This window comes from Stenella coeruleoalba, assembly GCF_951394435.1.
Source record: "Stenella coeruleoalba genome assembly, chromosome: 2".
Taxonomy (NCBI): domain Eukaryota; kingdom Metazoa; phylum Chordata; class Mammalia; order Artiodactyla; family Delphinidae; genus Stenella; species Stenella coeruleoalba.
In genome coordinates this window covers 25,943,742-25,970,213 of record NC_137147.1, presented here as the reverse complement: position 1 = coordinate 25,970,213, position 26,472 = coordinate 25,943,742, and the positions used below count along the sequence as shown (strand labels likewise).

General features: G+C 48.9%; 1 protein-coding gene across 3 annotated transcripts in view; it reads left to right on the top strand.

Moving 5' to 3' along the window:
- Positions 1–26,472, top strand: part of ESRRB (estrogen related receptor beta) — a 243,819-nt gene that overhangs the window by 67,391 nt on the left and 149,956 nt on the right. The window contains exon 2 of one of the 3 annotated variants that reach the window (XM_079913204.1): positions 4,974–5,126. The exons of 1 other annotated variant lie outside the window; for it this stretch is intronic. In XM_079913204.1, the coding sequence (XP_079769330.1) occupies positions 5,125–5,126 (2 nt within the window). In that variant the 5' untranslated portion in view covers positions 4,974–5,124. Of the gene's footprint in view, positions 1–4,954; positions 5,127–26,472 lie in introns of those variants that run through there. One more of the 3 variants, XM_079913205.1, reaches the window with a different exon arrangement.

Here is a 26,472-nt window from a genome sequence, read left to right as displayed (position 1 = left end):
GTCAAGGGGATGCCAAAGTTTCCGAGCAAATCACCAAAAACTAGGAGAGAGGCCCGGGCCAGATTCTCCTGCATTCCCTCAGAAGGAACCAATCCTGCCAACATCTTGATCTTGGACTTCTAGCTTCGAAGAATGTGGGACAATCAATTTCTCTTGCTGTAAACAAACTGGTTTAGGGTACTTTGTCATGGCAGCCCTAGCAAACGAACACAGGGAAATAATAGTTCTCCCCTTAGGTGTGTGTGAGAATGTCACATGGGGAACCCATGTGAGGGAGCTGGCACGTCGTGGGTGCTCACAGCGAACTGTCAAATCTCCACGCCAGGAGGCTCACCCTAAGACACGGGGGCCGAGACCAGGGTGGAGGCCCACAGGTGGAGGCTGGTGGACCACGTGAAACAAGAGGTGCCGCAAAAGGGTCAGGCTCCTGTTTCCATAAGACAGACATGTGGGCGCAAGAGGTTAGGAGGGGGCCACACGTTAGGTGAGTTCATTTACAGGATTTGTCCACAGTAGGCAAATGCATCCCGACAGAAAGCAGATTCAGGTGGCCAGGGGGTGGGGGGAGGGAGAAACAGGAAGTGGCTGCTACAGAAGGTACAGCGTCTCCCTTGGGGACGATGAAAATGTTCTGGATCCAGATAGTGGGGACGGCTGCACAACACTGTGAGTGTATTAAATGCCGCTGCACTGTGCACTGTAAAATGGGTGAAACAGTGAATTTTGCATATTAAGAAAAAGTATATATTGCATGCTAAAAAAGAAAGGTTAGTACAGAAAACTCAAGAAGTCCCAGAGTTGAAATCACCTTTGAAGGAGGAAGGAGAGCTCATAATCTCAGGGAATTATAGGTTCAGTAATTGGGGTTTCAGTGATACTTTGGTCGCTTTTTTCAAAGCCGTGTTCTGGTCAGCTGCTGGATAGTAGCTGGAGGTGGGATCCTCAAGTCTTCCGGGATCCTGAGATACCAGAACGCTCAGAATACTCAAGGTGGGCAGAGCATCTCTTGGGAAATGGGAGGGGGTGGTGGACAGAGGGGCGAGCAGGTTATGAACCTGGCCCTTTGGGTGGTAAGGGGGTCAGGGTCCTCTGGGCGCTCCCATTCTTCGCCTCACCCGCCCCGAAGCTCACACACTAAAGCCCCCAGGTCCCCGCACAGTTTTCTCTTCCTGACCTCTGACCTCTGGCCAGGCTCTGCAGGCAGAGCCCTTCTTGTGGTCAGGTGCTCGCCCTGCCAATGCTACTGCCTCTAGCTGTGGGAGAAGAGCCAGAGCGCACTGAGTAATGTGGCAAAGGTAGGCAGAGGTGTGCACGGGGGCTGGTAATGCTCCCCGAAACATTTATGGAGGATTCTCTTGTGACAGTCACTGTTCTAAGCGTCTCCTTGCATTGAGTCATTTTGTCCAAGTGACAATCTGAAGAAGTAGACACTTAGAATTGCCACATTACAGATGGGAAACTGAAGCACAGAGAAGTTATGGGATTTCACCAGTTTCCCAATACTAAGTGGAAGAGGCAAGATTCCAACCCTGGGAGCCCCGATCCAGAGTCTGTGTTTTAACTGCTGGGGGTGTGTCTGCGTGTGCATCTGCCCAGGGCGCCTGGCTCTTGAAGCTAGAGAAGCTTTAGATGAGAAAACGGGGCTATTAAGAGCCTCCTGAAAGCAAAGGCCTACAGACTGCCCACAAACACATGAAAGAATGCTCAACATCACTAATCATTAGAGAAATGCAAATCAAAACTACAATGAGATATCATCTCACACCAGTCAGAGTGGCCGTCATCAAAAAATCTACAAACAATAAGTGCTGGAGAGGGTGTGGAGAAAAGGGAACACTCTTGCACTGCTGGTGGGAATGTAAATTAGTACAACCACTATGGAGAACAGTATGGAGGTTCCTTAAAAAACTACAAATAGAACTACCATATGACCCAGCAATCCCACTACTGGGCATATACCCTGAGAAAACCATAATTCAAAAAGAGTCATGTACCAAAATGTTCATTGCAGCTCTATTTACAATAGCCCGGAGATGGAAACAACCTAAGTGTCCATCATCGGATGAATGGATAAAGAAGATGTGGCACATATATACAATGGAATATTACTCAGCCATAAAAAGAAACGAAATTGAGCTATTTGTAACGAGGTGGATGGACCTAGAGTCTGTCATACAGAGTGAAGTAAGTCAGAAAGAGAAAGACAAATACCATATGCTAACACATTTATATGGAATCTAAGAAAAAAAATGTCATGAAGAACCTAGGGGTAAGACGGGAGTAAAGACACAGACCTACTAGAGAATGGACTTGAGGACAGAGGGAGGGGGAAGGGTAAGCTGTGACAAAGCGAGAGAGTGGCATGGACATACATCCACTACCAAACGTAAAATAGATAGATAGTGGGAAGCAGCCGCATAGCACAGGGAGATCAGCTCGGTGCTTTGTGACCACCTAGAGGGGTGGGACAGGGAAGGTCGGAGGGAGGGAGACGCAAGAGGGAAGAGATATGGGAACATATGTATATGTATAGCTGATTCACTTTGTTATAAAGCAGAAACTAACACACCACTGTAAAGCAATTATACTCCAATAAAGATGTAAAAAAAAAAAAAGGCCTATGGTCTCCCATGACAACCACCAGCATTTCAAGGGTGCCCCTCCTGATCAGAGGGTGCCTGATGGTTATCAGATGCCCCACCCCCAGCCCCGCCCAGGGCCGCTCAGCGCAGCAGACACCAAGGCTCAGTTCGTTCAGCTGCGAGAGCTGAATCACTGGGAATAATGCAGAGATCAGCCTGGAGGTAAAAAGCCAAAACCGAAGTCCCACAGGAGCTTTCTAAGGAGGATGCCTTTTAGGAGGTGTGGCTTGGTTCAGTGCCTTCACTGAGCGCCTACTACAGACAAGGCATGGTGCTGGAGGCCGGGAGGCTCTGGGAGAGGCTGCAGCCACAGGGGGAGACTCATGCATGATTTCTGCCAGAAGTCAGGGAAGGGTCAGCAAGAGTCCGAATGGGCGCAGCTGAAAAATTTGAATAGAAAGCAGATAAGTCTTCCGTCTGCATCGGAAGACAAACGTTTTCCCCTGAGAACGAGCCTGACAGTGAATGTGGGTCCAAGTGGCCATAGCCCCAGTCATCAGCATGGGAATTGGTCTACAACCCTGCCTCTCAGCAGGGTTATTGGACTTCCTAGCAACTACACTCCCCGGAGAAGCCCGTGAGTGCTCAGGCCTGATTAGAGGGAGTGCTTGGTGGCACACTGGCCAGGAACCCAGAGCACAGAAGTTCTCAGATGAAACTGTGGATAAATGGTGTGTCAGTCAGACAGTATCCGCCTAAAGTCCTACTCGTAACTCTCTACCTTCCTAGGGGCACTCTCATAATACAGACATTCTTCTAGAGAGAATGTCTTAGTCTAAACGCGTAACTCAAATGGTGGGTATCTTAGGCATCACTCATTCATTCAGTCAGTTAGTCAGTCAACCCACACCCAGGAAGGTCTTCTATGTGTCAGGTATCGTGGTAGCACTGGAGATGCAATGGTGAATAAGACGAACACGTGTCTTTCCCCTCTGAGACCTTATATTCCAATGGCAGGTTATTCATGGAAATGTTTGAGGTCCTGCATATTAAACGGGCTTTGACTTCAACAGCCTGGGTACCCTTAGCCTCAGAGTTTCTGTTAACCTGGAGAGTAAAGAATTAGATCTAACGTGAAGAGGCAATTCCACTTCATGTTTTTTTAAAGTTGGAGATGGGGAAGTTCTAAGGGTGATGAGGTGCCTGTCCCTTACCACCAGCAAGGGGCTGGGCCTATCCATCACTCTTCTGGAAGCGGGGAGCCTCCCCTGAAATTCCACCTAAATCAGTGCGTACAGGTAACCAGATCATCAAAGGTAGAGGACCCTTGTGTGATCAAAGCACATGGTCTCCAGATGGCAGGATGGGAGTCCCCGGGGTGATCAAGAGCTCACCTGGTTACTTGTTGGACGTTCACAATTCTGTCGTTTCTCCACAACTCTCCGGAAACTTTGCCCCGTGGCTCAGCTTTCAGAGATGGGCTGGACCGCCCTGGGGAGGCTGGCCCACTTTTGCAGAAACTGGGGCAACCAGTGTTTCTTAGAGACACCCTCAGTATCCCAAAGACTGGGGCTCATTTCCCCAAGAAGAAACTTTTTCAGACAATTCAGCCTCCTAGGAAATCTTTCTAGAAGAAGCAGAGACAGCAATGCCCCCATGGCCTTTTAATCTTGGGCAGTTCTTCTGTCTGGAATGTCACCCCCTGAGCTTTTAAAAACCCATTATGTGCTGCAAGTGGGCCCACTGGGCCCTGCCTCACCAGGCACAGGTGACGCTGTCCCAACCCCTCACCTGCAAATCCTCCCCCCACCTTTCCCGGCTCCAGGAGCCTCCTGCGTGTCCCCCAAGAAGCCTGCCTGGCCTCTGGGCTAGGAAATCTCTGTCTACTCCCTCCCTTCCTCCTGATCTGGCAGGAGGCATGGAAACTTTCGTGGAAAGCACTTGTGCTGACGAATGCTCCCAAGTCAGGACTTTGACTCCAGCCCTGACCGGGCCAGGGGCTCAGGGATGTGGGGCGGGGCCTCTCCTTCAGGGGTTCAGGACCTCCTGCCTGTTCCCCCCCTTGCTGTCTCTGCCGCCGACCATCACTCCTTGGCTCTCCGGTGACACCAAGTGACTGCTCCACCACCAGAGAAGTAACTGTCTTCCACACTTTCTCTCTTTTTTTGTCCTCCCTGCCCCACCGTCTCCTCCTGCCCTTTATTGTATATTTTTCTTCCCCCCCGCCTTTCCAGTGCCCATCTGTGTAGTCTGCATGGAGCTCTGCGGAGTTGAAAGTCTAGAGCCTTTTGCTGTTTTGTTTAAGACCTGGTTATGGTTGTGGGATTTTTTTTTTTTTTTTTTTTGTCAGCTGCCTGTTATATCAATCACGGAGTCGGGATCTATTTATAGGTTGGGAGTACTGTGTCCTTAGTCACAAAGAGACACAGACAGGGGACTGTCAGCTGGTGCCGGAGGAGCTGAGCAACAAGCCATCAGCAACTGGAAACAGCTGAGGGAGAGACCCTTCCCTGCCAGCCCTGTCCCCTCCCCAGCCCCAAGCATGTAAGTACCAGACTTCTCCCTCCCCTCTGCCCCAGACTCTGCCCTGGACCTTCCTGTCCTTTTTCCCACACATCCCCCCTTCTCTCTTTCTCTCTCCCTCTCTCTTTTTAATGGATAAAAATATCTCGGCATGCCTGCTCTTTCATCCTGGGTTTCGGCACCATTGAGCATCTCTGGGTGGCCCAGAGGAAAATGTTGCCTCTCACAGACTGTCCTGGGAAGGTCAGAGGGACCCGGAATGGCTGGGTGGGACAGTTATACAAACTCATTTAGAATCAGTACGTTCTCTTTTATTTTTATTTGTTTTCACTGAGAAAAAGTTAGTAAATCAAAAGGGCAAGGGAAAGTTTACATGCGACTCAGCGGGTGGTTGTCTCCCAGCATAAAAACTTTTATTTGCTGGCAGCTCCGGCACAGGGTGAGCTGGGAAGGTTCCAGAGGGAAGACCCATTTCACACAGGACAGGTGATGATGGAGGGCTGCCGGCAGGTTCGGGCTGAGCCCAAGAGCTTCCAGGTTCAGGGGGAGTCTTGACAGTCCCAATGGCCAGCTTCTCTATAGCGCCTTAAAGGAAAATGACTTTTTTTTTTGCTGCACAGGGCGGGTTTGCTTTGAGAAGTAGGGATGAGAGCTGACAATTTGTCCGGCCTTCCGGGCTTTCGTTGGTTCACTGATTTGGTGTGTTTTCTTCATCCTGAAAGGGGAACTTGGGCGGAGGGCAGGTGGGGAGGAAGAATGTCTGAAAGAACAGAAGCCAGGTGTGGAGTGCCATGGAGCCCTTGCTCTGCATCCTTCCCGAAGGAAGAAACTTAATATCACGATCCTTGTCAAAGCCATGCTTGTTTCAGACACTCAGAGCACAGGCTCTGTGAGTACACTGGAGGCTCCTAGAGATGGCAGTCCCCAGGCATTGTCCACTGGTCCACACAGCTAACATGCCACCAGCTTCCTGTGGAACATTTGGGACTTTAGCTTCTGGAAAATGCACCAGAGTTAACTAAAAATGCTACACTTGGGGAGATTTGCTATATATTATTTACGAAGAAATAGTAGTACTATTTAGTAAATAATAAATTTAGTAAAATTTAATTTACTAAATTTTGAAAAAGAATGTGATGATGCTTAAGGTATGTGATATACAACTTTTAAAATGCATCTCTTTTTACGAGTCAAATAATCCCTGAGTTTCTATTTACTAAAACAATGCTTACCATATACTATATTGCTAAGCACTACTTCTTGGCTTGTTTGGGAAAACAGTATCCTAACAAAACAATCTTCCCAACAATTTAAAAGCATTAAACAAAGCAGACATGTCTGGCTTGCTTTTGATTAAAAACAAAATTGTTTTGGCAGCAAATCTAACGATGAAAGTTAAATAATATGGACACACACATATATTTAGAGAGGCAATTTGGTCTCATTTTTATTTTGACCTTTATGAAACTTTTGCTTTCCTTCTCTTGGTCCTTTATTTTTACCAGTATTTATTTAAGGTTATTAATGCCTTTAATCCATTCATTCATTATTTTGGAGGACAGAATGGGGATCAAGAAGGAATAAGAGATTAGAAAGTACAATTCACATGTTCACTATATTCATTGGTAGAGAAATTAGAATAAGGAGTTTGGTGTAAAATCGGGGGAAATGTCACTATTTCAAACCTAGTAGGGAAAGTAAAGTCCCAGAAATTGAGAGGAAAAAATAAAAAAAACAGGAATTGAGCATATTATATACATAGCATTATTATTTTCTCTATTCCAAGGACTCTGATTTAATAAACATATCCTGCAAGGTTTCCCACAATAATACTGCGGTGGGATTTGGTGGGTGAGCATTAATTAAAGCTCGAGTGAATCCAACGCTTGAGACCTTGCATTCAGAAATCTCAGCAGTCAGCTGTGGGCAAAATTGAACTGTTAGGACTTTCTGATCTCAATGGCTTTTTAGGAAAAGTGTGACATTTTTAAAACCTTTTCATACAAGAGCAAACTGTTCCCTCCCCTTCTCAACATGCACCCTGGAGCCTGCTGGCCGGTGATTAAATGCACTGGGAGAGAGTCCCGAATTTCTGAGCAAGTCCTACGTTCTCATTGGCGTTAACAGCTGAGAGGGAAGAATATTTGTTGGCACATTTAGACAAGAACTGCTCCTTCCTTTGGCCACCTGTGGCTGCTTTTAGGTGGGCTGGGGGCTTGTTTGACGGTGTGATGGAAGGCCTGGCTTTCATCCTCAAGTTCAGGATGTGGCTTTTCCCCTTTGGGCTTATTTATAGCGATGCAGTTGGGGAAACTTCAATGTATTTGCATAAGGCAGCCTCTGATTACTTAGTTTCTGCTTCAATAACGATTCATTTTACGTGGACCAAGCTGTCGTCAATCTCATTTTTTCCCCAAACTGATTGCTTACATGCAGTTGGTCACAGGGCTGTCTGTGACTTCAAGTCTGTGAAATCTCACCCATTCCACCCTCATCTTTATTTCTTTGATGTAAAGTTGCAGTTGCCTGTGTACATGCTGTCGTTTTATGTGTTCCCCCTCCTCCCTCAAGCTTGTGGAAACCCAGCCCTGACCTCCTCCCAAACTGGGGACAGTGGGGCCAAGGAGCAGGTGCTTCGGACGCAGCAGGCTCAGGTACAGGACCATCAATCTCGAGGAAGAAGGAATCGCAAATACCTGGAAAGCGCTCCCCTCATTCAAACAATTTTCCAGAGCTGAGGTCTCTCCAAATATCCCACAAATAAAAAAATGGCAGCTGGCAGGCTTTTTCAACCACGGGCCATGTACAACTCTTTCTCCCCATCACTTCACCTCTACACTGTATCTGTCCATCTTTTTCTTATCTCTACTTTTACATTTCATTATCTTCCTGCGCGCTGTCGCTCTCTCTCCCTCCCTCCTCCTTTTCCTCCCCCCTCTCGCCTTCCCTGAAAAACACATTTCTATCTGGCACAGAAAATAAACTCAGATTGTGGGTAGTTATGTTAATCTAATTCAATCCTCAGCGGGTTAAGAGTGAAATTCTAATCGTGGAGCTGTTGAGGGCTTTTTTGTTAATGGCTTGGGGATTACATTGAGTTAAAGGCTCATTTCCTAATCAAACAGAGAGGGAGAGAGTGACTCCGAATATTTATGAGTCTCCCAGTGAGAGTTTAAACATTCAACTCCAAAAGCAGGGTTTCTGCAGGAGGAAAGAGTTAAAGCCCCTCAGGGCTGCTGGGGGAAAAAATTAAACCGGTTAAGCCATCAGCACTTTCAGGCTGCTGTACAACTTGGGCAGAGTGGAAGGCGGAGGGGAGAGAGGGGAATCATTTCACGATTGAAGATGGAAACTGTGACAGAAGCGCCGAAAAAAAGTCCCCCGTAACAGACACGGATCCTGGGTTCACCAAGGGCCTGGAGGGCCTGTGTGCCTTCAACTCTCCCAGTCAATTCTCCTGCAGTCCGGAGGTGAGCTCGTGGAGACAGGAGAATGGCTCAATTTACCAGCAGCGAGAGAGTTCCCCCAGCTGCCTGCTGAAGCTGGCGGGCAGGAGTCTCCCCCACTTCCGTCCTGTCTCTGAAATGCTGAGGGCTGGCTTCCCCTTCTAGAGCAAGTTCACATCCCCACAAGCTCCCCCTTTGCTATGTCATCGGTCTGGGTCCCCCGGTCCCTTGGCTTCGCTCTCTGCACACCAGGACCTCAAAGCCCATCTGGATGGCTGTGCCCAGGAGAAAGCAGGTGGAGAACGCCCATCTCCAGCCAGAGAAGGCATGGAGCAACTTGACCAAGGTCAAGCAAAGTCAAGGCCAGTCTGAGGTCAGGAGTCTTAGGTTCTGCACAAGCGTACGATAGAGGAGAGGGGAGATTCAGAGCCATAAGTCTGCCAGAAACGTGCCCTGGCTCCCCCAGAGTGCAGTTTCCTTCCCCAGCTTCGGGAAAAAGGGCAGGAATCCCTTATACAGGAGGATTCTGACTGCTCTGTGGACACTTGGCCTTTTTTCTCCACCAGCCAAGTGACCAGTTTCTAGTCCTTTCGCTTGGGTCTTTTTTCCTGCTCCACAAGGTCAGTCGGCAGAGGCTCTGGAAGCCACCTTTCTGTCCACAGGGTCCTTTTGTTCCCCTCCAACCTGGGCACTGATCTTTCTCTTAGTGCTTCATGCTCAGGGGCCGTGAGGCCTCTTGCATTTGCCCTTTCTCGAGTCAGGGTGGCGTTTGTAACTTGTCTACACCAGCTCTTCTGCCTTGCTTACCTGGTTGGCATCTTCCTCTTCTTGGGGCCCCAGCTGATGTCCCTCCATCATCTCATTCACCCCTATGGGGCGATTGCCCCCATGGGTCTCCCTCACTGTACCAGGAACCCCCAACTGCAGGGGCTACGTGACATTCCCCTTTGTAAGCCTAGCTCATCCTTGCTCATTCCTGTCCTCCTGCCCTGACAGGTGCCTCCTGCGGACGGCACGGAGCTGTGGTTAAGAGCGTACGCTCTGAGTCAGAGAGCCAGAGTTCAAGTTCCAGCATCACCTTTTCTCAGCTGTGAGACTTGAGCTCTTAATCTCTTAAGGTCTCGATTTTCTCATCTGTTAAATGGGGATATATAGAGCCTACCTCATAGGGTTGTCGGGGAGATGAAATGCATGTCAAGTGTTAGCCCTTTGCCCTATTAATAAGTCTTAGCCCTTTTATTTGCTCAGCACAGAGCAGTCACTTCTGCACACATCATGTCACACCACTAAAAACAGGTCCCTATGCCTCCCACTAAGGGGCTATATCCTAGTCAGCTTGGACTGCCATGACAAAATCCCACAGACTGGTGGCTTAAGCAACAGAAATTAATTTTCTCACAGTTCTGGAGGCTGGTCCAAGATCAGGGTACCAGCAGGGTTGGGTTCCAGTGAGGAACCTCCTCTTTGTAGGCCATCTTCTCATTGTGTCCTCACGTGGAGGAAAGAGTGAGAGCTCTGGTTTCTTCCCCTTCTTAAAAGGACATTAATCCCATCATGGGGGCTTCACCCTCACGACTTCATCTAAACCTAATTACCTCCCAAAGACCTCACCTCCAAATACCATCACATGGGGGATTAGGGCTGCAACACACGAGTTTGGGTGGGGACACAAACATTCAGTACATAACAGGTTATTTTCCCTGAATTTTGGTGAGCGGAGTCCTGTGTCAGCAAGACTTCCAGCTTCATCCTCCAATGGGCAACTCCAAATGGAAATCAGAGTTCAAGGCATATTGGGAACATCCTCCCTGCAACCTAAAAGGAACTTGGGGCTTTAAACCACTCTGGGAGAGCAGAAGATGTGAGCTGGGCTTCAGGCAGCAATCCTAACTCAGGGGAAGAAGGCTTGACTCTTTTCTGCTCTGCAGAAACGGAGTTTGGTGAACTCTCTTGGCCTCACTCACATTCCAACGAACAGCTTTGATCTTGGGTCTCTGAGTCATCCTGCACCCCTCTCTGCCCTACATTCTCAGATGGCAGTTCAGGCTCTACCCTCACAGTAGGCCAGGCCAGTCCTGGCTGTCAGGCCCACTGGGCTGTGTTTTCAAGGCAGCAGGTGCCTGCTAGAGTCCTCTCTCTCAACAGGGTCACTTGACCAATGAATCCAAGAGCCACACGGGTGTCATCAGAGTTCCTGCCAGAGGCGTGCTCCCCTGGGCTGCCTGCAGTGCCGATGTCCTTGACCCTCCCTGTGTGTCTTTGTAGAGACTCTAGGCAGCAAGGCAGTGAACCCTCCTCCTTTTCTCCCCCCACTGATCAGGGGATCAGAGTATGTATGCAGCGCCCCCCAAACTTACAAAATGCCCATGTTCCTCTCCCCGCCTCCTCTCTGCTCTCCCTCCTCTCCTCCCTGTCAGCTGGAGATGACAGTACTAAACACTTGAATTGTCACCGCCTCCCTTTTGCCTCCTTGCTATTCAGCTTTGGATGCCCCCGTGCCAAGCACGATGCCTGGCATACAGTATGTGTTCAGTAACTGCACGTGAAGTGAATTGCATGGAGCCTCTCCTCTCAAGGGGGCACTCCCAACCCGTTCATTGTAGGGAGGGGGCAGTGATTTGAAGTTATGAATGTCCAACTGCCTTAACTACATCAGCTCGTAACCCGTTGACCATGGTCGTTGCCCCTACCCTTCTCTGTCCCTCCTGTCTTCACACTCCTCCATCCGGGAAAAAAAAAAGAATGAGGTGTGTCTTTTATGCACATGTGGTCAAACCTTCCCCGGAATTTTATGCTGTTCAGTAAGGAAGCTTTGTCTAAGTTGATGTCAGATTTAATTGCTAAACTGGTACCTCTCCTGTGATGCTTTCCCTCATCTGTCACGCCCTCCCCTCTCCCCTCTCCAGGCTGTACCTGCTTCCTCTGCCTGTTCTCACTCTGGGGTCCACATCCTCCTCCTTTGCTTTAAACACGCTGGTCCCGGTTGGTGCACATGAGAGGGAGACCCTCCTTCTGAAGCGCTCCAGAGTGTCTGCTGCCATTAGCACAGACAAGGCTTTTGAAAGGTGGCAACTTGGGAACATCATCTCAGGCACTGGATTCTTCCCAGCACAGCATTTCTGCTCTTTGGGAAGTCAGGGGAGAAAAGCTCAGGCCGCAGAGGGTTAAATGAGAGCAGTGAAAAATCTAGGCGTCTCTTGGGGGCTGGTCGCTGGCTGAGACAATTGATTAGCTTGGCTTAGTGATCTTTCTAGCAATATTCAGGAGTGAAATTATTGCTGATTAGACCGTGTGTGTGTGTGTGTGTGTGTGTGTGTGTGTGTGTGTGTGTTAGGGCTCACAGCAGTGAGGAGGGTAGGATAAGATCTCAGAAAGCAATGTTGTGGATTGTTTGCTCCTAAATCAGTCTTAGGAAGAGACCTATCACCCCACGTGTATCTGCAGTTATATTAGAACTCTGTGTGGGTACGAGTCAGCTGGAGGGGCAGGATGAATTGTGCACAGAATCTCCCTGGCCATTTTCTTTTCGACTCCCTGTGACGTTAGAATTATTCTGAAATAAAAAGTTAAAAACGGGGAATTCCCTGGCGGTCCAGTGGTTAGGACTCCACACTTCCGCTGCCAGGCACCCAGGTTCGATCCTTGGTTGGGGAACTAAGATCCTACAAACCGCAAGTTGCGGCCAAAACAAAAAAAAAAAATTAAAGACCGAAGTCAACTGGAGGAAAGCCCACTGTTGAGGGCTGCTTCTGTCTGTGGTTCTAGTGGATGGAGGGCCAGCCGGCTACCCTGGGCAGAGGCAGGTGCCAGGCGGGTTCAGTCCAGTTCACTCCCAGATCAGTGATAATTATTGAGATGCACGGGCTCTCAGGGCCTCAGTTCCCTGCATCACAACATGAGGGATTGGACGAGATCTCTTAGGCCCTCCAGCTCTAAAAGTTTACATTTTAGAACCGTTCATGGTGGACCTGGTTCATGGTACTCCTGACATAACAAATAACTGCAGCTCAGACTGCCTGTGTCCCTTCTTTTTTATTTTTATTATTATTTATTTTATTTATTTATTTTTGGCTGCATTGGGTCTTTGTTGCTGTGTGTGGGCTTTCTCTAGTTGTGGCGAGCAGGGGCTTCTCTTGTTGCAGAGCACGGGCTCTAGGCGCGCGGGCTTCAGTAGTTGTGGCGCACAGGCTCAGTAGTTGTGGCTCGCGGGCTCTAGAGCGCAGGCTCAGTAGTTGTGGTGCATGGGCTTAGTTGCTCCGCGGCATGTGGGATCTTCCTGGACCAGGGCTTGAACCCGTGTCCCCTGAATTGATAGGCAGATTCTTAACCACTGCACCACCAGGGAAGCCCCAGCCTGTGTCCCTTTAATGCAAAACCTTGGGCCCAGACTTGGCTCTGGGGTGCTCTGTGCCTTTACCAACTCAGTCAGTCCCTATTATCTATCATCTTTTTCAGCCTGTTCTCTATCCTCACCTCCCTCTGTCTGTGAGTACACCTGGGCGATGAGTAGAAAACTGGTCAGGCCTTCTTTTTCAAAAACAAATATCGTATAAACTCTGAATTTTTAATTTTGTTTTCAGTTGGTGGCGACCATGGTTTTATACCTCTGTGGTCCTAATATTCCTCCCTCACAACCTGCCCCAGAAGTTGCATCCGGGCCTCTAGGTGTCTGGAGAAGCCCCAGTGGCAGGGCACCTGCTGCTCCTCGGGGTTTGCTCAAACCCTTAGGTGGGAGCACAGTTGGGATTTGGGAAGAGAGTTACCAAAGAGGATGACCTTGGCAAGTCCTTAACCTCGCCCTACGTTCATTTCTTCACCAGCAAAAGGGGCTGAAACCTGCTCTGAGTGCCTCATGAGATTGGCGTGAAGCTAAAATAAGAATCAGAGGGCAAACGTTCCTTGAGAAAGGGCAGTGCTTACCTATTTTAGACTAACTTATTCTCCTGCATGGTGACTCTGTGCAGTGGTTGGGTGGTGACGAAACGAGCGATAGAACCATGCTGCCAGACCCATGTCCTCTTGTACTAGTTGTGACCTTGGACAGGTTGCCCACCCAGTCCACTCCACGCTCAGTTTCCTCATCTGTATAATGGGCATGGTAAGAGCATCTCCCTCGTGGAGTTGTTGTGAAGATTAAAGGAGACCCACGTAAAGGCCCTTGAACAGTACCTGCTAGATAACAAATTCGGAAAGCCATTGTTGAAGATGATAACATCTTGGCTGTTGTCATCATTTTCTAGAGTCCCATGCCAAAAAGGCCAAGAGGCAGGAAACGTTCAAAGTTTCCCTACATTCCTCCCAGAGCCCCCCTGGGTAACTTACAAATGCAGCAGAAGGTGCTACTCTAGAGGTGATTTAAAGACATACCGGGTCCTCTGCAATTCCCTGCACTTCCATATCCAATAACCAAGTGGGCATTGTCCCGGTGCCTGCCGGGCTTTGGGGTGATCTGCCCAAGCCTGTCATCTGTCATGGAAATCTGTTCTCCATGGCCTAGCGTACATGGCTGCTGAAGTCCAGGTGTGAGGTTGGAAATGGTTTAGATGGGTTGTCTTGTGTGTCCGTAAGTGCAGTGAAGTCGCTAGAGTGTGTTTTCTGCGCAGGGCCAATTCCTCCTCCTGTACAACGTAACTGAGTGGGGATTGCTTATTTTCCATATATTTGATGGTGCATATTTAGGGAGTGCTTGGAAAGGAAAGAAAAATGGGAATAGGTAAGAGCAACTTCTGATGTCTCCAAGGGGGCCCGATCTGTACATTTCAAGGGACCTGTAGAACCAACGTCACCTTCTTAGGGGAAAATTCCAGATTGAGACTTGGGACCAGCCTGTGTGTTTGTGCACACGTGTTCACGTTAAGGGTATCGTGGTCAGTCATCCCGGACTCTCTTCTTTCCCCATCTCAGGCTGAGAGTAATCTTGAAGGAACATGTAATTACTGTCTACTCTAGGGCACTCAGTTGGGAACACCCTCATGTAATGACTCTTGAGTTAATTCTGCCTTCAGATGCCCATCTGCTGCTGCTCCTTTGGAAGTCAGTGGGAACCAAGCACCACATGGAAAAAAGGTCATGAGACGGATATTAGTCCCTGCAAGGTCAAGGTTTACTCTTGGGCAACAGAAGTAGTGTGGTGGCATCTTTCTCATGCAGAACCTTCACGCAGATCTCTGCCCTTAGGGATAGAAGCTTCGAAGCAGAACCAACCATTAATCGAATGAGCAGTCTTGGTGGATTTGAGGAGTCAGCAGCACTGATAAAGGAAAGGCATTCGGAAAAATTCTAGAGATAGGATTGTAGCATTTATTTAAAGTTTTAAAACATGCAAAGATGCTGTGCGTCACCATTTTGAGGGAGGGGGATGAATTTGCCTGATCATTGAAGGTGCGGAATGGGGTAGAGGGAAGGCAGGTGGGTGCATTATAATGAAACCTGCAGAATTTATTTGCTAAAAATATCTGATCTATTACTTTGAAATATGACACTCTACTGATGCACTTGGACACTGTTGTGGAGGCCACCAAACTGCTTACGGAAATAAAACTGATTTGTGTGGCAGTATATTGAGTGAGGCTTTAGATTCGTTTCCAGGTGCCCATACTGCTCCTAGCTCTGCCACTGTCTCATGACTTTGTACAAGCGACTTGATTTCTCTCTGCCTCTGTTTCTTTATGTGTAAGAAGAATTGGTGGACTAGATAACTTCCAAGTGCTCCTCTGGGTGCAGCTCTAAGCCTCCCCAGTGCCCCACCTAAACAGTGATCATCTTGAACCACAGCTGTTTGTGTGGTGGTTTCCCTTCCAGAATTAAAGCTCCAAGGGCAGGGACTGGTGGTCCCATTACCCAGCACAGTGCCTGGACATGACAGACACCCAACTTGCCTTTGAAGGTACTGATGAAAGAACTGACACAAGTAAATGCCAACTCCCAAACCCGGTATCAACTTGGCTGTTTGCAGAAATGCCACAGGCCTGGCTGATGGTTCTTAATGGCTTGAATTTCTACCCTCTGTGTCCTCCCTCATTGGTCAGGGGTGGTGGTTTGTGCCTCCATAGTGTGAACTGGAAAATCTTTTAGCAGCATGTAAATTGAGCTGCCTAAAACCAACCTGCTGAAAACACCTTTTAGGAATGACATGATTTCCCAACTGCCATACCTGCTTCTTTGTATGACCATTCTGCTGTCTGTTTCTGTTCTTTTTTCCCTCTCTCCATCATACTCTATTAATTTGAAAATATTACATTTGGAGACTTGCTAAATAAAGAGACCTCAGAGCACAAAATATCCCTTATCCATTTTCTGGGTCCCTATGTGCTTCCTTATAAAGATTTTTTTCTTATTTTTTTACTAAATGGCCTTAATTTTATCACTAATCTCTGTGTGACAATTCTTTTACTGTCTAACAATTCTTTTACTGTCTAACTTATTTCTAAAATATTCTCCCACAAGAGTCCCCAACTCTACTCTTATTGATCCCTTGTGCCCCTTTCACTTCTGTCTTTGCTGTTTCATAAAACTTATAAAGTGATTCCTTTATAAGTTGGACCCTTGATCTCAGTCCTTTCCGAGTCCTCCACCAAAATATCCCAGGAGAGCGGTTCTGACAATTGGACTTTCACAGTTCAGGTGCTCTTGGGTCGCTGTCATTTCCATACTGAGCCTGGGGACATACTTTGTTGTCTTTCCCCTAAAACTCGTATTTTCTTTAACCAGCAGTTTTCCCATTGCAGATGAACCACATTACGAATTTAAAGCCTTCAAAACATCTTCAGCGTCACTCTTTTGCGCCATATTGTGAAGGATTCCACTTTTTTTTTCCTTCTCACCACATGTCAACAATACCATTACCTGGTACCTAAGCATGACATTTCCTTGAGACATTTCTTTACAGTTTCCTTACATTGTTGCTTACTGCTTGCTTTGTTTCTTGGCTTTTTCATGTGTCCCACCTCTGCAACTACTCTTCAGAGTACGGGAGAAGAAAAGAGGCATTTATCAAGGGCCCATTATAGGTTGGAAACTTTACATAGTTTATCTTACTTGGCCCCTGTAACGACTGAAAGATGTAAGTATTATTATTATTCCCGTTTTACAGAACAGGGGTCAGAGGCACTGAGGACCTTGCTTAAGGTCACCCAGGTAGTAAGCTCTATGGTCTGACATCACCCTCCACAGTATACTGCAGGGCTAAGTGCAAGCAGGCAACCAATGAAAACCACACCAGTACCCTTTGGCATCATTTACATCAACATTGAACTTGTTCCAACATTTGCAAAGTTTTAGTGCTTTTATTTATTTTCTCGAAAAGTGTCAGATGTGCCCCTTAACGGACTTGTCAAGAGATCCTACAATTCTAGCTTTTCTTCCCCAAGTCCCTGCGTCCTTGGAAATAGTACAACACAGATGCTTCCATCAAGGGAGTCCTCTGTTAATCACCCTTGGCTCTCCTTTGCCACTACCAACAGTCTTTCCCCTACCTCAATTTTTTAAACCTCTCCAGAGGAACTGGGAACCCTATTGGTAACAGGTGGACCTAACCTGTGGCTAAAATGGGTAGACTTTAAAAGCTCCCATGATGCGGGCTTCCTGTTTCAGAAAGCACGTTCCTGTTCCTCCTGCTTTATTCCGACCGTTCCTTGCCTGCTCCCCCATCACCTGTCCCACTTCTGCCTTTATATCCTCCCTCCAATTAGCCCATAGACAGTGTTTTCATTGGCTTTACGCTTCCCGTTTTGTCTTTTCCCCCACCTTCCTCTAACCACACGTCCTCTGTCCTGACTTTGTCTGCTGAGAGCTGCATCTACTTTGTAAACCTGACACTGGTGCTGTCCCCCTCTCCCGCCATCAGTATCATCCTGACTTCCTGTAGGATGTTGTGTGTCCTTCCCTCTTGTGTGAGCTACACCAACCATAATCCACCACACTTTTTTTTTTTTTTTTTTGAGGGAGTGAGGTGAGGGAGGAGGGGTCTCTCGCCAATGCCAATGCCACAGCCTTGGATGGCTGGACTTGCTGCCTAGTCTCCTGTGGTCTTTAGTTCCTCTTTATCTGCCCACCTTGGCTCTTGGGATGCCAATCACATTCCAGAGCAGAGTTATAATATCTCCCCACCTTAGGTGGAGTCCAGCATGCGCTCACTGTTTAGGACAAAGAGTTTATCGTCTCCCTGTCTGTGACCTTCCGTGGGTACAGGTTCATCAGGTTTCCGCCTTTCCTCTGGCTTCCCTTTCTCTTAAGGGGCCCTCACAGCCTACAGTCTGCCTCCTGAATACGGTGGGTAGGGGGCGATGGTGCTCACTTGTCGGGCCTTTGCAATGAAATGCTAATGGGTGTTTGATAGTCACTGCTACGATTTCCAGTGTTTCATGTTTCCCCCTTGTCCCCAAGCCACGGTGTCACATTGAGAACCTATGTGAGATCATTGAAGTTGTTTAGACAGTCAGCGGAGAACTTTTCTCTCTCTGAACTACTCGCTTGCCTTGGAGACTTTGTTTCCTGCCTTGTCTGAGGTTCTTAGGGTCTCTAATTCTCCATCTCTCTTTTTGTAGGGAGAATATGAAAGTCTTCCTGTGTGTGTTCGGCGGGCGAGGGTGGTGGCAGCATGTTTGATGTGACTGTCGTTGCTCTTGGTGGAGCCCACTAGGTCCTCAGCTGCCGTGGGACAGGGTATTAGTGTGAACTGCAGGACGTGTTGGTTTCCTGAGTCGTAGCCTTAACCCAGGCTCTGCTTCCCCAGATAACAGCGACCCAGAGGAGACCGATAGTATTCTCTCCTACTTCTGGGGCCTTTGCAGATCCAAGGCCAGCATCTTCCCCAGGTTGGGGGAGTCTGCTGCTTAGTTGTTGCCTCTTCATCCGATGGGTGTGCAAGTGTCTCTGCTTCGCCGTTTTGGCATTTACCTTGCTTGGGGTTCCACCATCACCTTGGCAGTTTGGGGAAGACTCCTGAGAGATGGGGAGGAGAGTGTCTTTGGTCAGTGTCCCTAGACGCAGAGCCTGAAATGGAAATTCTGGGTGAGAGATGTATTGAGGGAGTGCTGTCTGGAGACACCTGTAGGGGAGTGAGGAAAGAGAGAGGGGGGAGGGGAGGAAGCTGAGTAAGTGCGTGGATTCAGGTGAGGTCTAGCTTCAGCCTGATCCCACGGGGGCGCTCTGGAGCACGAATTATACCACAGACTTGTCCCACCTTGAGGCAAGCGTACTGGCCAGGTGCATCTCCATGTCAATCAGGCATTGGTTGGGAACTGCCCCGAGGTGAGTCAGTAACCTCCCAGACCCTTCTGGACCAAGGGGGCTCCAGTGGTCAAGGGCGATTCTCAGGAGAAGGCTGCAGCCCTTAGCATCTTGAGACGGCTGTACCGGGGGTGTGGGGGGCACAGGGATCTGAGCAGAGCCACAGCAGCATCTGCCACAGACAGACTGTCCGAGTGTGGGCCTCTGTCTCTCCACCTCCACTTGGAATTTGACGGTGGGCTTCCGTCACTCTCCAACATGAGCCCAGGGAAGAGCCATTATAAAGCACCTGGGTGTTGAAGATGGCAGGGTACAAAGACAAGGACTCTGAAGATGCCAATGCCCGGAGCTGCGTTCCACTTCTCTCCCTGCTGGTTGTGCTCACCAAAGCTAGAGGAAGAGAGAATCACTCACCTCATGCTTTCACTCTGTGGGAGCCGGAAACAGAGTAAGAAATAGCCTCTTCCTCTTCCACAGAGGATGGCTTCCCTCTAGGTCCCTTCGGTGGAATTAAGAGCCTCCCTACAGGAGAAACTTTTGGCCTTTGATTTGCCTAGAGCCAAAGGAAAGGATGGGGTATGTAGGCATTACCTGTTACCAAGCAGCACTTTACGGTAAGTCCCCTACGTACAAGCAAGTTCGGTCCGAGAGCGTGTTCGTAAGTCCAATTTGTTCATAAGTCCAACGAAGTTAGCCTAGGTACCCAACTAACACAATCGGCTATATAGTACTATACTGCAATAGGTTTCTAATACTTTTCACACAAATAATACATAAAAACAAACACACACAGAAAATAAAGAAAACATTTTTAATCTTACAGTATAGTACCTTGAAAAGTACAGTAGTACCAGCTACATCACCGCTGCTTTTATGTTGCTTCCGGACATCCTGGGCTTGAAATAAAGATACTGTACTACTGTACTCTATACAGTACTGTAAAGTACACAAGAGCACAACTACTTTTAGAGGATGCACACACATGACAATATACGCCAGACACGTGAACTAACTTATGTGATTGGACATGCAAACGCACGTTCGCATCTTTGAAAGTTCGAAACTTGAAGGTTCGCATGTAGGGGACTTACTGTATTATAAATGGCCACGTGCCTGGCTCTGTGTGGAGAAAATACCGAAAGATCAGTTCTTGGATTTTTTTTTTTTTTTTTGAGTTTGAAATTAGTTGTGGGGGGGGGCGGAGTTGCGAGGAGGGACGGATCACCTGCATACCTGTACTTGGTTGTAACTCATCTAGCTGCCTCAGGGGAAAGGCCAAGGGATGTGTGTAAGGAAAGCAAGTTGCTGCGGGAGGAAACCACGAGTGCTGAAGGACCATGCTTAGAGTACGCAGCCAGGGTCTTTGTGTGTTATTGCATCTGATGGCCACAGCAAACCCTGAAGGACTTGTTATCTCCAATTTACAGCTGAAGGAACAGAGGCTCTCACATCAGCCTACCTGAGAGCACTGCAGACCTATGAATGGTAAAGATGAGTTTCAAATCAAGCCTGGTTCCTTCTCTAGTCCGTGTTACCCCATCCCTAAACCAGGAGGGCTTGGGTACCCGATTCTGGGAACACTGTGGTCAGGCCCCTGAGGGTATGCTGGCCCAGCGACTCCAGGTTGCCCAGTTCATCCCAGTCCCCAAGGGCTTGTTGCTTCTCCCTCTTGAGCTCCTCTGCCCTTCTCAATCCCCTCCTCTCGTCCACCTGCCGTCATGTACACCCATTGTGCACCCTCCCCCCGAGCCTTATGCCAAACCACATCTCCTCTGTGATATTTTAAGATGTCTCCTCCCCGGAGCCGCCCTAGTGATATAAAGCCCAGTAAAGTACCCCCATTCCGCATGTCCAGCACCCATCGCTGATTCCCACAAGGTGTCCGCGCACCCGGAGCCCACAGATGTTCACGGCCGCACTCATGGATACAGGCGCTCGTTCTGTGTGCCCGCTGCTCAGCCCTTTTGGCCACACAGCTTGCGGGATCTTAGTTCCCCGGCCAGGGATTGAACCTGGGTCCTTGGCAGTGAAAGTGCCGAGTCCTAACCACTGGACCTCCAGGGAATTCCCTGCTCCGCCCTTCCTACGTACCCACTCAGAATGCCGCCCACAGGTCTGTCCCCAGCACCGCTCTGTGCTCTGCATTATCTAAACGAAAAGAGAACTTCAAGACACAATGATGTCCCCATGCTGAAGGCGCCTACCTGGTGGGCCGATGCCAGCATTGGACTTAGGGCAAATCTGGGTTCCAAGTCTGGCTCTGCTGTGCCTTCAGTTCATGGTCTCAGGCAAATTAATGTGCCTCTTTGCACTCAGTTTTCTCACATGTGCAAAGGGGTTGATCAAACCCAGTCTCATGGGGTTGGTGTGAGGGTTAAGTGAGGTGAGGCAGGAGGAAGCACGGGCTCGCGGCTGGGCTCAGGAGCTCTGCCCTCCTCATGGCTCAGTGGCTAAAGTTCACGGACGATGAGTACCATAGGGTTTTCATGGACACAAAGCCCCCAGGGTAGGGGCAGTTCTGATGGTAACAATATTAGTCTAATCTGAAATTCTGCTGACTCAAGAATTTGATCATAGACGTGGGAAGAGGGTAGGAATGAGGTTTGCTTTGCAAGACGTTTCCACACCATTCCTCACTCCTCCTCGACCTTTAGGACCCCATGACACATTTAAAAGCACCACATGCCATGCACAGAGTGGGGAAAGAAAGCACCTTCCCGCCAGCAGCTTTTCCGAGCACCTGGCACGTTTGCTTCCTGGGTGGAGGGAGGGCTCTGGGGTGCACGGGCCACCATCTGCTGGAGCCTCCATGCCCGGGCCCAGCACCAGCCCGGCCTCCGGGACCCCAGCCCCAGCTTTTGGCAGTTGTCTGGGCTGAGGGAGCCTGGGCTGGGTGACCTCGCAGCTGTGCCTTCAGCCCATCGGGGGCTTGTGTTTCTGTGTCTCTCTGGGGCCCATCCTGGCTGCCAGGCAGAGGGCCCACTGTCCTTCAATAACAGAGGCTCTCGTTGCCCGGCCTGTGCCAGCAGTTGGCAAAGGATCCTCAACCAAGGGGCCGTCTCGCGTCCGTGGCTGCCTGTCCCACCAGGGGCATAGGCCCCAAGTCAGCATGGGTCTTCACCAGCTTTTCCATTTCTCTCTGACAGGTCTGGAAACTCCTTAAAAAATATCCATTCTCACATGAGTCAAAGGGGAAAATCGTGCAGATGGCTCTGAAAGCAGAGATACCTGATAAATTGTACTGAAAGGATATTGACACTAATCTAGGGATGGGTTTTTTCCTAACCCGACTCCATGGAAAATATACAGCTTGTGATGATGATGGAGGGAGGGGAGGAGAAGGAGAAGGAGGAAAGGGAGGGGGAGAGGGAGGGAGCAAGCACACGCCATGCTTGGCGCCCTAGTCCTGTTGTTCCTTCTCATACACAGCAGCCCTAGGAAGTAGGTGCTATAATTTCCCCCAGTGTACAGATGAGAAAGATGAGGTCCAGAGGGGTTAAACCCTCTGTCCCAGGCCACACGGCTGCAGAGTGGCAGCACAGGGATTTGAGGCTGGCCTCTCTCTAACATGTGTGCTTTCTTTTTTTTTTCCCCCACATACTTTTACATACATTTTAATATTTGAACCACAAGTATATATTATATATTCAAAAACTTAAAATTTTGTTTAAATTAAGCGGTTGATAGTTGTGTTGCAGTTTTCTTTCTTTGTTTGCCAGATTTTTTATTGTAAAATACACATAACATAACATTTACCATCTTTACCATTTTTAAGTGATACGTTCATTCATATTTTCGTGCAACTATCACCACCATCCACCTCCAGATCTCTCCTCATCTTGTAAAACTGAAACTCCGTAGCCATTAAACAATAAATTCCTATCCCCGCCCTCCCCCAGCCCCTGGCAATCATAGTTCTACTTTCTGTCTCCATGAGTTCGATGGCTTCAATTAGCTCATATAAGTGGAATCATACAGTATTTGTCTTTCTGTGACTGGCTTAGTTCACAAAGTATAACGTTCTCAAGGTTCGTCCATGTTGTAGGATGCATTAGAATCTCCTTCTTTTTTCAGGCTGAATTGTATTCCATTGTATGTACATACCACTATTTGTTATCTATTCATCTGCCAGCAGATGCTTAGAGTGCTTCTACGTCTTAGCTATTGTAAATAATGCTGCTATGAACAAGGATGTACCAATAACTCTTTGAGACTCTGCTTTCAGTTCTTCAGAAATTGAATTGCTGGATCATACGGTAATTCTATTATTAATGCTTTGAGGAACTGCCGTACTGTTTTTCACAGTGGCTGAATTATATTACGTTCCCACCAACAGTCCACAAGGGTCTAATTTCTCTACATCCTCATCAACACTTGACTTTTTCTGGTTTTTTTTTTTTTTTTTTTCTTGACAGTAGCCATCCTAATGGATGTGAGGTGGTATCTCATTGTGGTTTTGATTTGCATTTCCCTGATGATTCGTGATGTTGAGCATCTTTTCACATGCTTATTGGCCGTTTGTATATCTTCTGTGGAGAAATATCTATTCAAGTCCTTTGCCCATTTTTTTAGTTGCGTTGTTTGGGGCTCTTTGTTGCTGAGCTTCAGGAGTTCTGTATATATTCTGGATATTAATCCCTTATCAGATATATGATTTGCAGACGTTTTCTCCCATTCCGTAGGTTGCCTTTTCACTCTGTTGATGGTGTCCTTTGATGTATGGAAGTTTTTAATTTTTATAAATTCCAATTTGTCTCTTTTTCTCTCTTGCTGCCTGTGCCTTTGGTGTCATATTCAAGAAATCATTGCCATATCTAGTTTGCCCTATGTTTTCTTCTAAGAGTTTTATAGCTTTAGGTCTTACATTTAGGTCTTTGAGTGAATTTTTGTGTATGGTGTCAGGTAAGGGCCCACCTTCATTCTTTTGCATGTGGATATCCAGTTTTCTCAGCACCATTTGTTGAAAAGACTGTTTCCCTATTGCATGGTGTTGACAACCTCATAGAAAGTCATTTGACCGTATTTGCAAGGATTTATTTCTGGTAACAGTTACACTTTTAACAGCCATTCCTGCACTGCATTTCAACACTGTGCAATGCTTAGTGGAATTATGGAATATCAAAGCTGTAGGAGACCCCAAACAAGTCATGAATACTTCCGCATTCTGTAGGTGGAAAAACTGAGGCCAGTGGTCAGAGCACTCTCAGTCTAGTGCTCAGGCCAATACAGGACTCTGTGAGGGTCCTCACCTCCTGGAGTGAACTGCGGGGTTGCTGGGAGACTTTTCATGCCTTTTAGCAAATGCTCCATTCTGTGGGCAAATGCACTCATGTGTTTTAGAAATCAGAATCGTAGAATGTAGAGGCGAGTGAGGAAGCATCAGGAGTTGGCCCAGCAGTGAGGTGTGCTGGATGGAAGGCCACTGAAACCCCCCCGAGTCAGGGTCCAGGACCACCATCTTCTGGATGACTCTGGATGGTACCCCCGATCCAGGCACAGGAGCAGCAGGCAGCCTAAATAGCCTGGGTGTGTACAAATCCTATGTTACTCCGTGGCCCAGGCCCCACTTAGCCCCCAGCACACCTCCTAGGCTCCGCCCTCACCTCCACCTCCCTTCTGCCCTTCACTGCCCTTGAGTCCCAGTTGCTAGCTCTGTTCAAACACTCTATTTTCCTGAACACAGGCCAGGCTGAGTTGCACTCCTGTGTCCCAGCTCACACAGACACATTTACAACTGTTTATCCCCTTCTCAGAGAAGCCTTCCCTCACGCCCCCTCTGGTAGAAGTCACCTCTCTGGCCCTGGTGCACCATGGACCCTGTGCCCCCTTCTCCACTCTCCCTGGAATTAGAGTGACGTGTCTTCCTGCCAGAGCTGAGATCTCTTGAAACTGTGTTGCAAATGTTCAAAAGACTGTCCTAAAGAGATGTGTGTGTGTGTGTGTGTGTGTGTGTGTGTGTGTGTGTGTGTGTAATCCTCAGTGCACACAATAGCTGCTCAAAACACTTTCGTGAATCCAGTTCAGAGAGGGAGCAATGAGTGAAAGGTCCGGTTGTGAAGGGAGCTGCCGGCTCAGCATGGGCCACGGCTGGGAGAGTGAGGGCTGGGGGAGTGAGGGCTGGGAGAGTGAGTCGGGGGCTCATCGCCAGGGTTTTACGGTACTCAGGCAAAAGCAATTGCGTATTTGTTTGGCCACCATGCCCCACTAACTCCAGTGTAAAATCGGATTTTCATTCTGGGAAAGGGGCCACCGATAAGCTTGTTTTCCCAGGGCCCAGGAAAGAGTGAAGAGAAGGAGGCGGTTCCCAGCTGAAGAATAAATGATCAAGTCAATTTCAGGTTTAATTTCCCTTTGACCTCATGTCCCTGACTGTCACTGCCGCCAAGCAGTGCCGGTGCCAGCAGGTCACCCCTGCATGCCAATTCCCCATCCCTGTCCCTCTGCAGGGAGCTGGAGGCTGTGTGTGCCCCTCCACACTAGCTGTCGCAGCTGGAAACAGCTGTGCGCATCACAGACACCGCTCAGCCCAAGCCAGGCGCTGACCTGTGCAAACACAGGAGGAACTACAGCCACGCATAAACAAATTAGCATCCTTTAAAAGGTGAAAAGCTCCATAAGATGTCTGGGTTTTGTTTACGGCTTCGAGGTGGGAGTGACGGGGAGTCGGATTAAATCACTGGGGTGCGCATGCGGTGCTGGCCCTCCTGCTTCCTCTTGCCTCCCCCCACCCCTCGGGCACGCGGACACAGCCCTGCCTTAAATGGCCGCTGCGTCCGCCCTGGTCCTGCCGTTGTTCCAGCCAGCCCGGGTCCCAGCAGGTGTTCCCTAATTAGCAATCTCTTCATTTCCAATCAAAGCACAAAGCGGCCCCAAAAGCCTGTCTTTACGAGGGAGCCAGCAGCGGCTAGGGATGTGCGGGGGGATAATTGTCTTCGCCAGTGGCGGCAGTAAGCGGGTTGGCTAATTCATTATTGTAATAACTTTGCTTGTCCTTGGGGAGGTGGGGTGGGGGAGGGAGGAAGGGTAAGGGGGGAGGGGACTGAGTGTGGCTGAAGGTGGGGCGGGGTGAGGGTCTGGGGCAAAGGGGTGGGGAACAGAGGAGCGAATGAACGATGCACCTGCTCGCTCGGGTCTCCCCGACTGGCTGGGCACCCGCTTCCCACGGCGGGTGAGTGACACGGTTTGTCAGCCCCCAGCAGGGCAGCAGCCACCAAGTGGCAAGGCATCCAGACTTTCCACGGCGCAGGGAGGGGCCCTGGATTCCGAAGAGGCTCTGGGCTCAGGGAAGATCACGCTCCATTACCCTCTGGGGCCTGAGGGGCTGAGGCTGGGTGGTGGGGTCCCTGGAGCCAGGCTTCTGTCTTCCCAAGGGCTGAACTCTTGGACCTTGACCGTCATCCAGCCTGGACACAGTGGCAGAGGGTCGCCAGTTAGAATGCCCCAAAGAGCTGCCTCATACTTCTGTTGGCAGAACGGTGTGGATGACAACTCAAAGACCCTTCCAAGTTTGCAGGGGCCACAGAGGTGGCTGAGTGCATCCCTAAAATGAGGCTGAGGTGACCCCAGGTCGGGTTGCCCCCTTGCTCTCTCTGGTGCACTCTCCCTGGCCCATTTCTCCCACAGCGAGCAGGGCCTGGGAATAAAAGTTTGGAGAGCCCCTCCCTGGCAGCCCTGGGCTGGGTAGTCAGGTG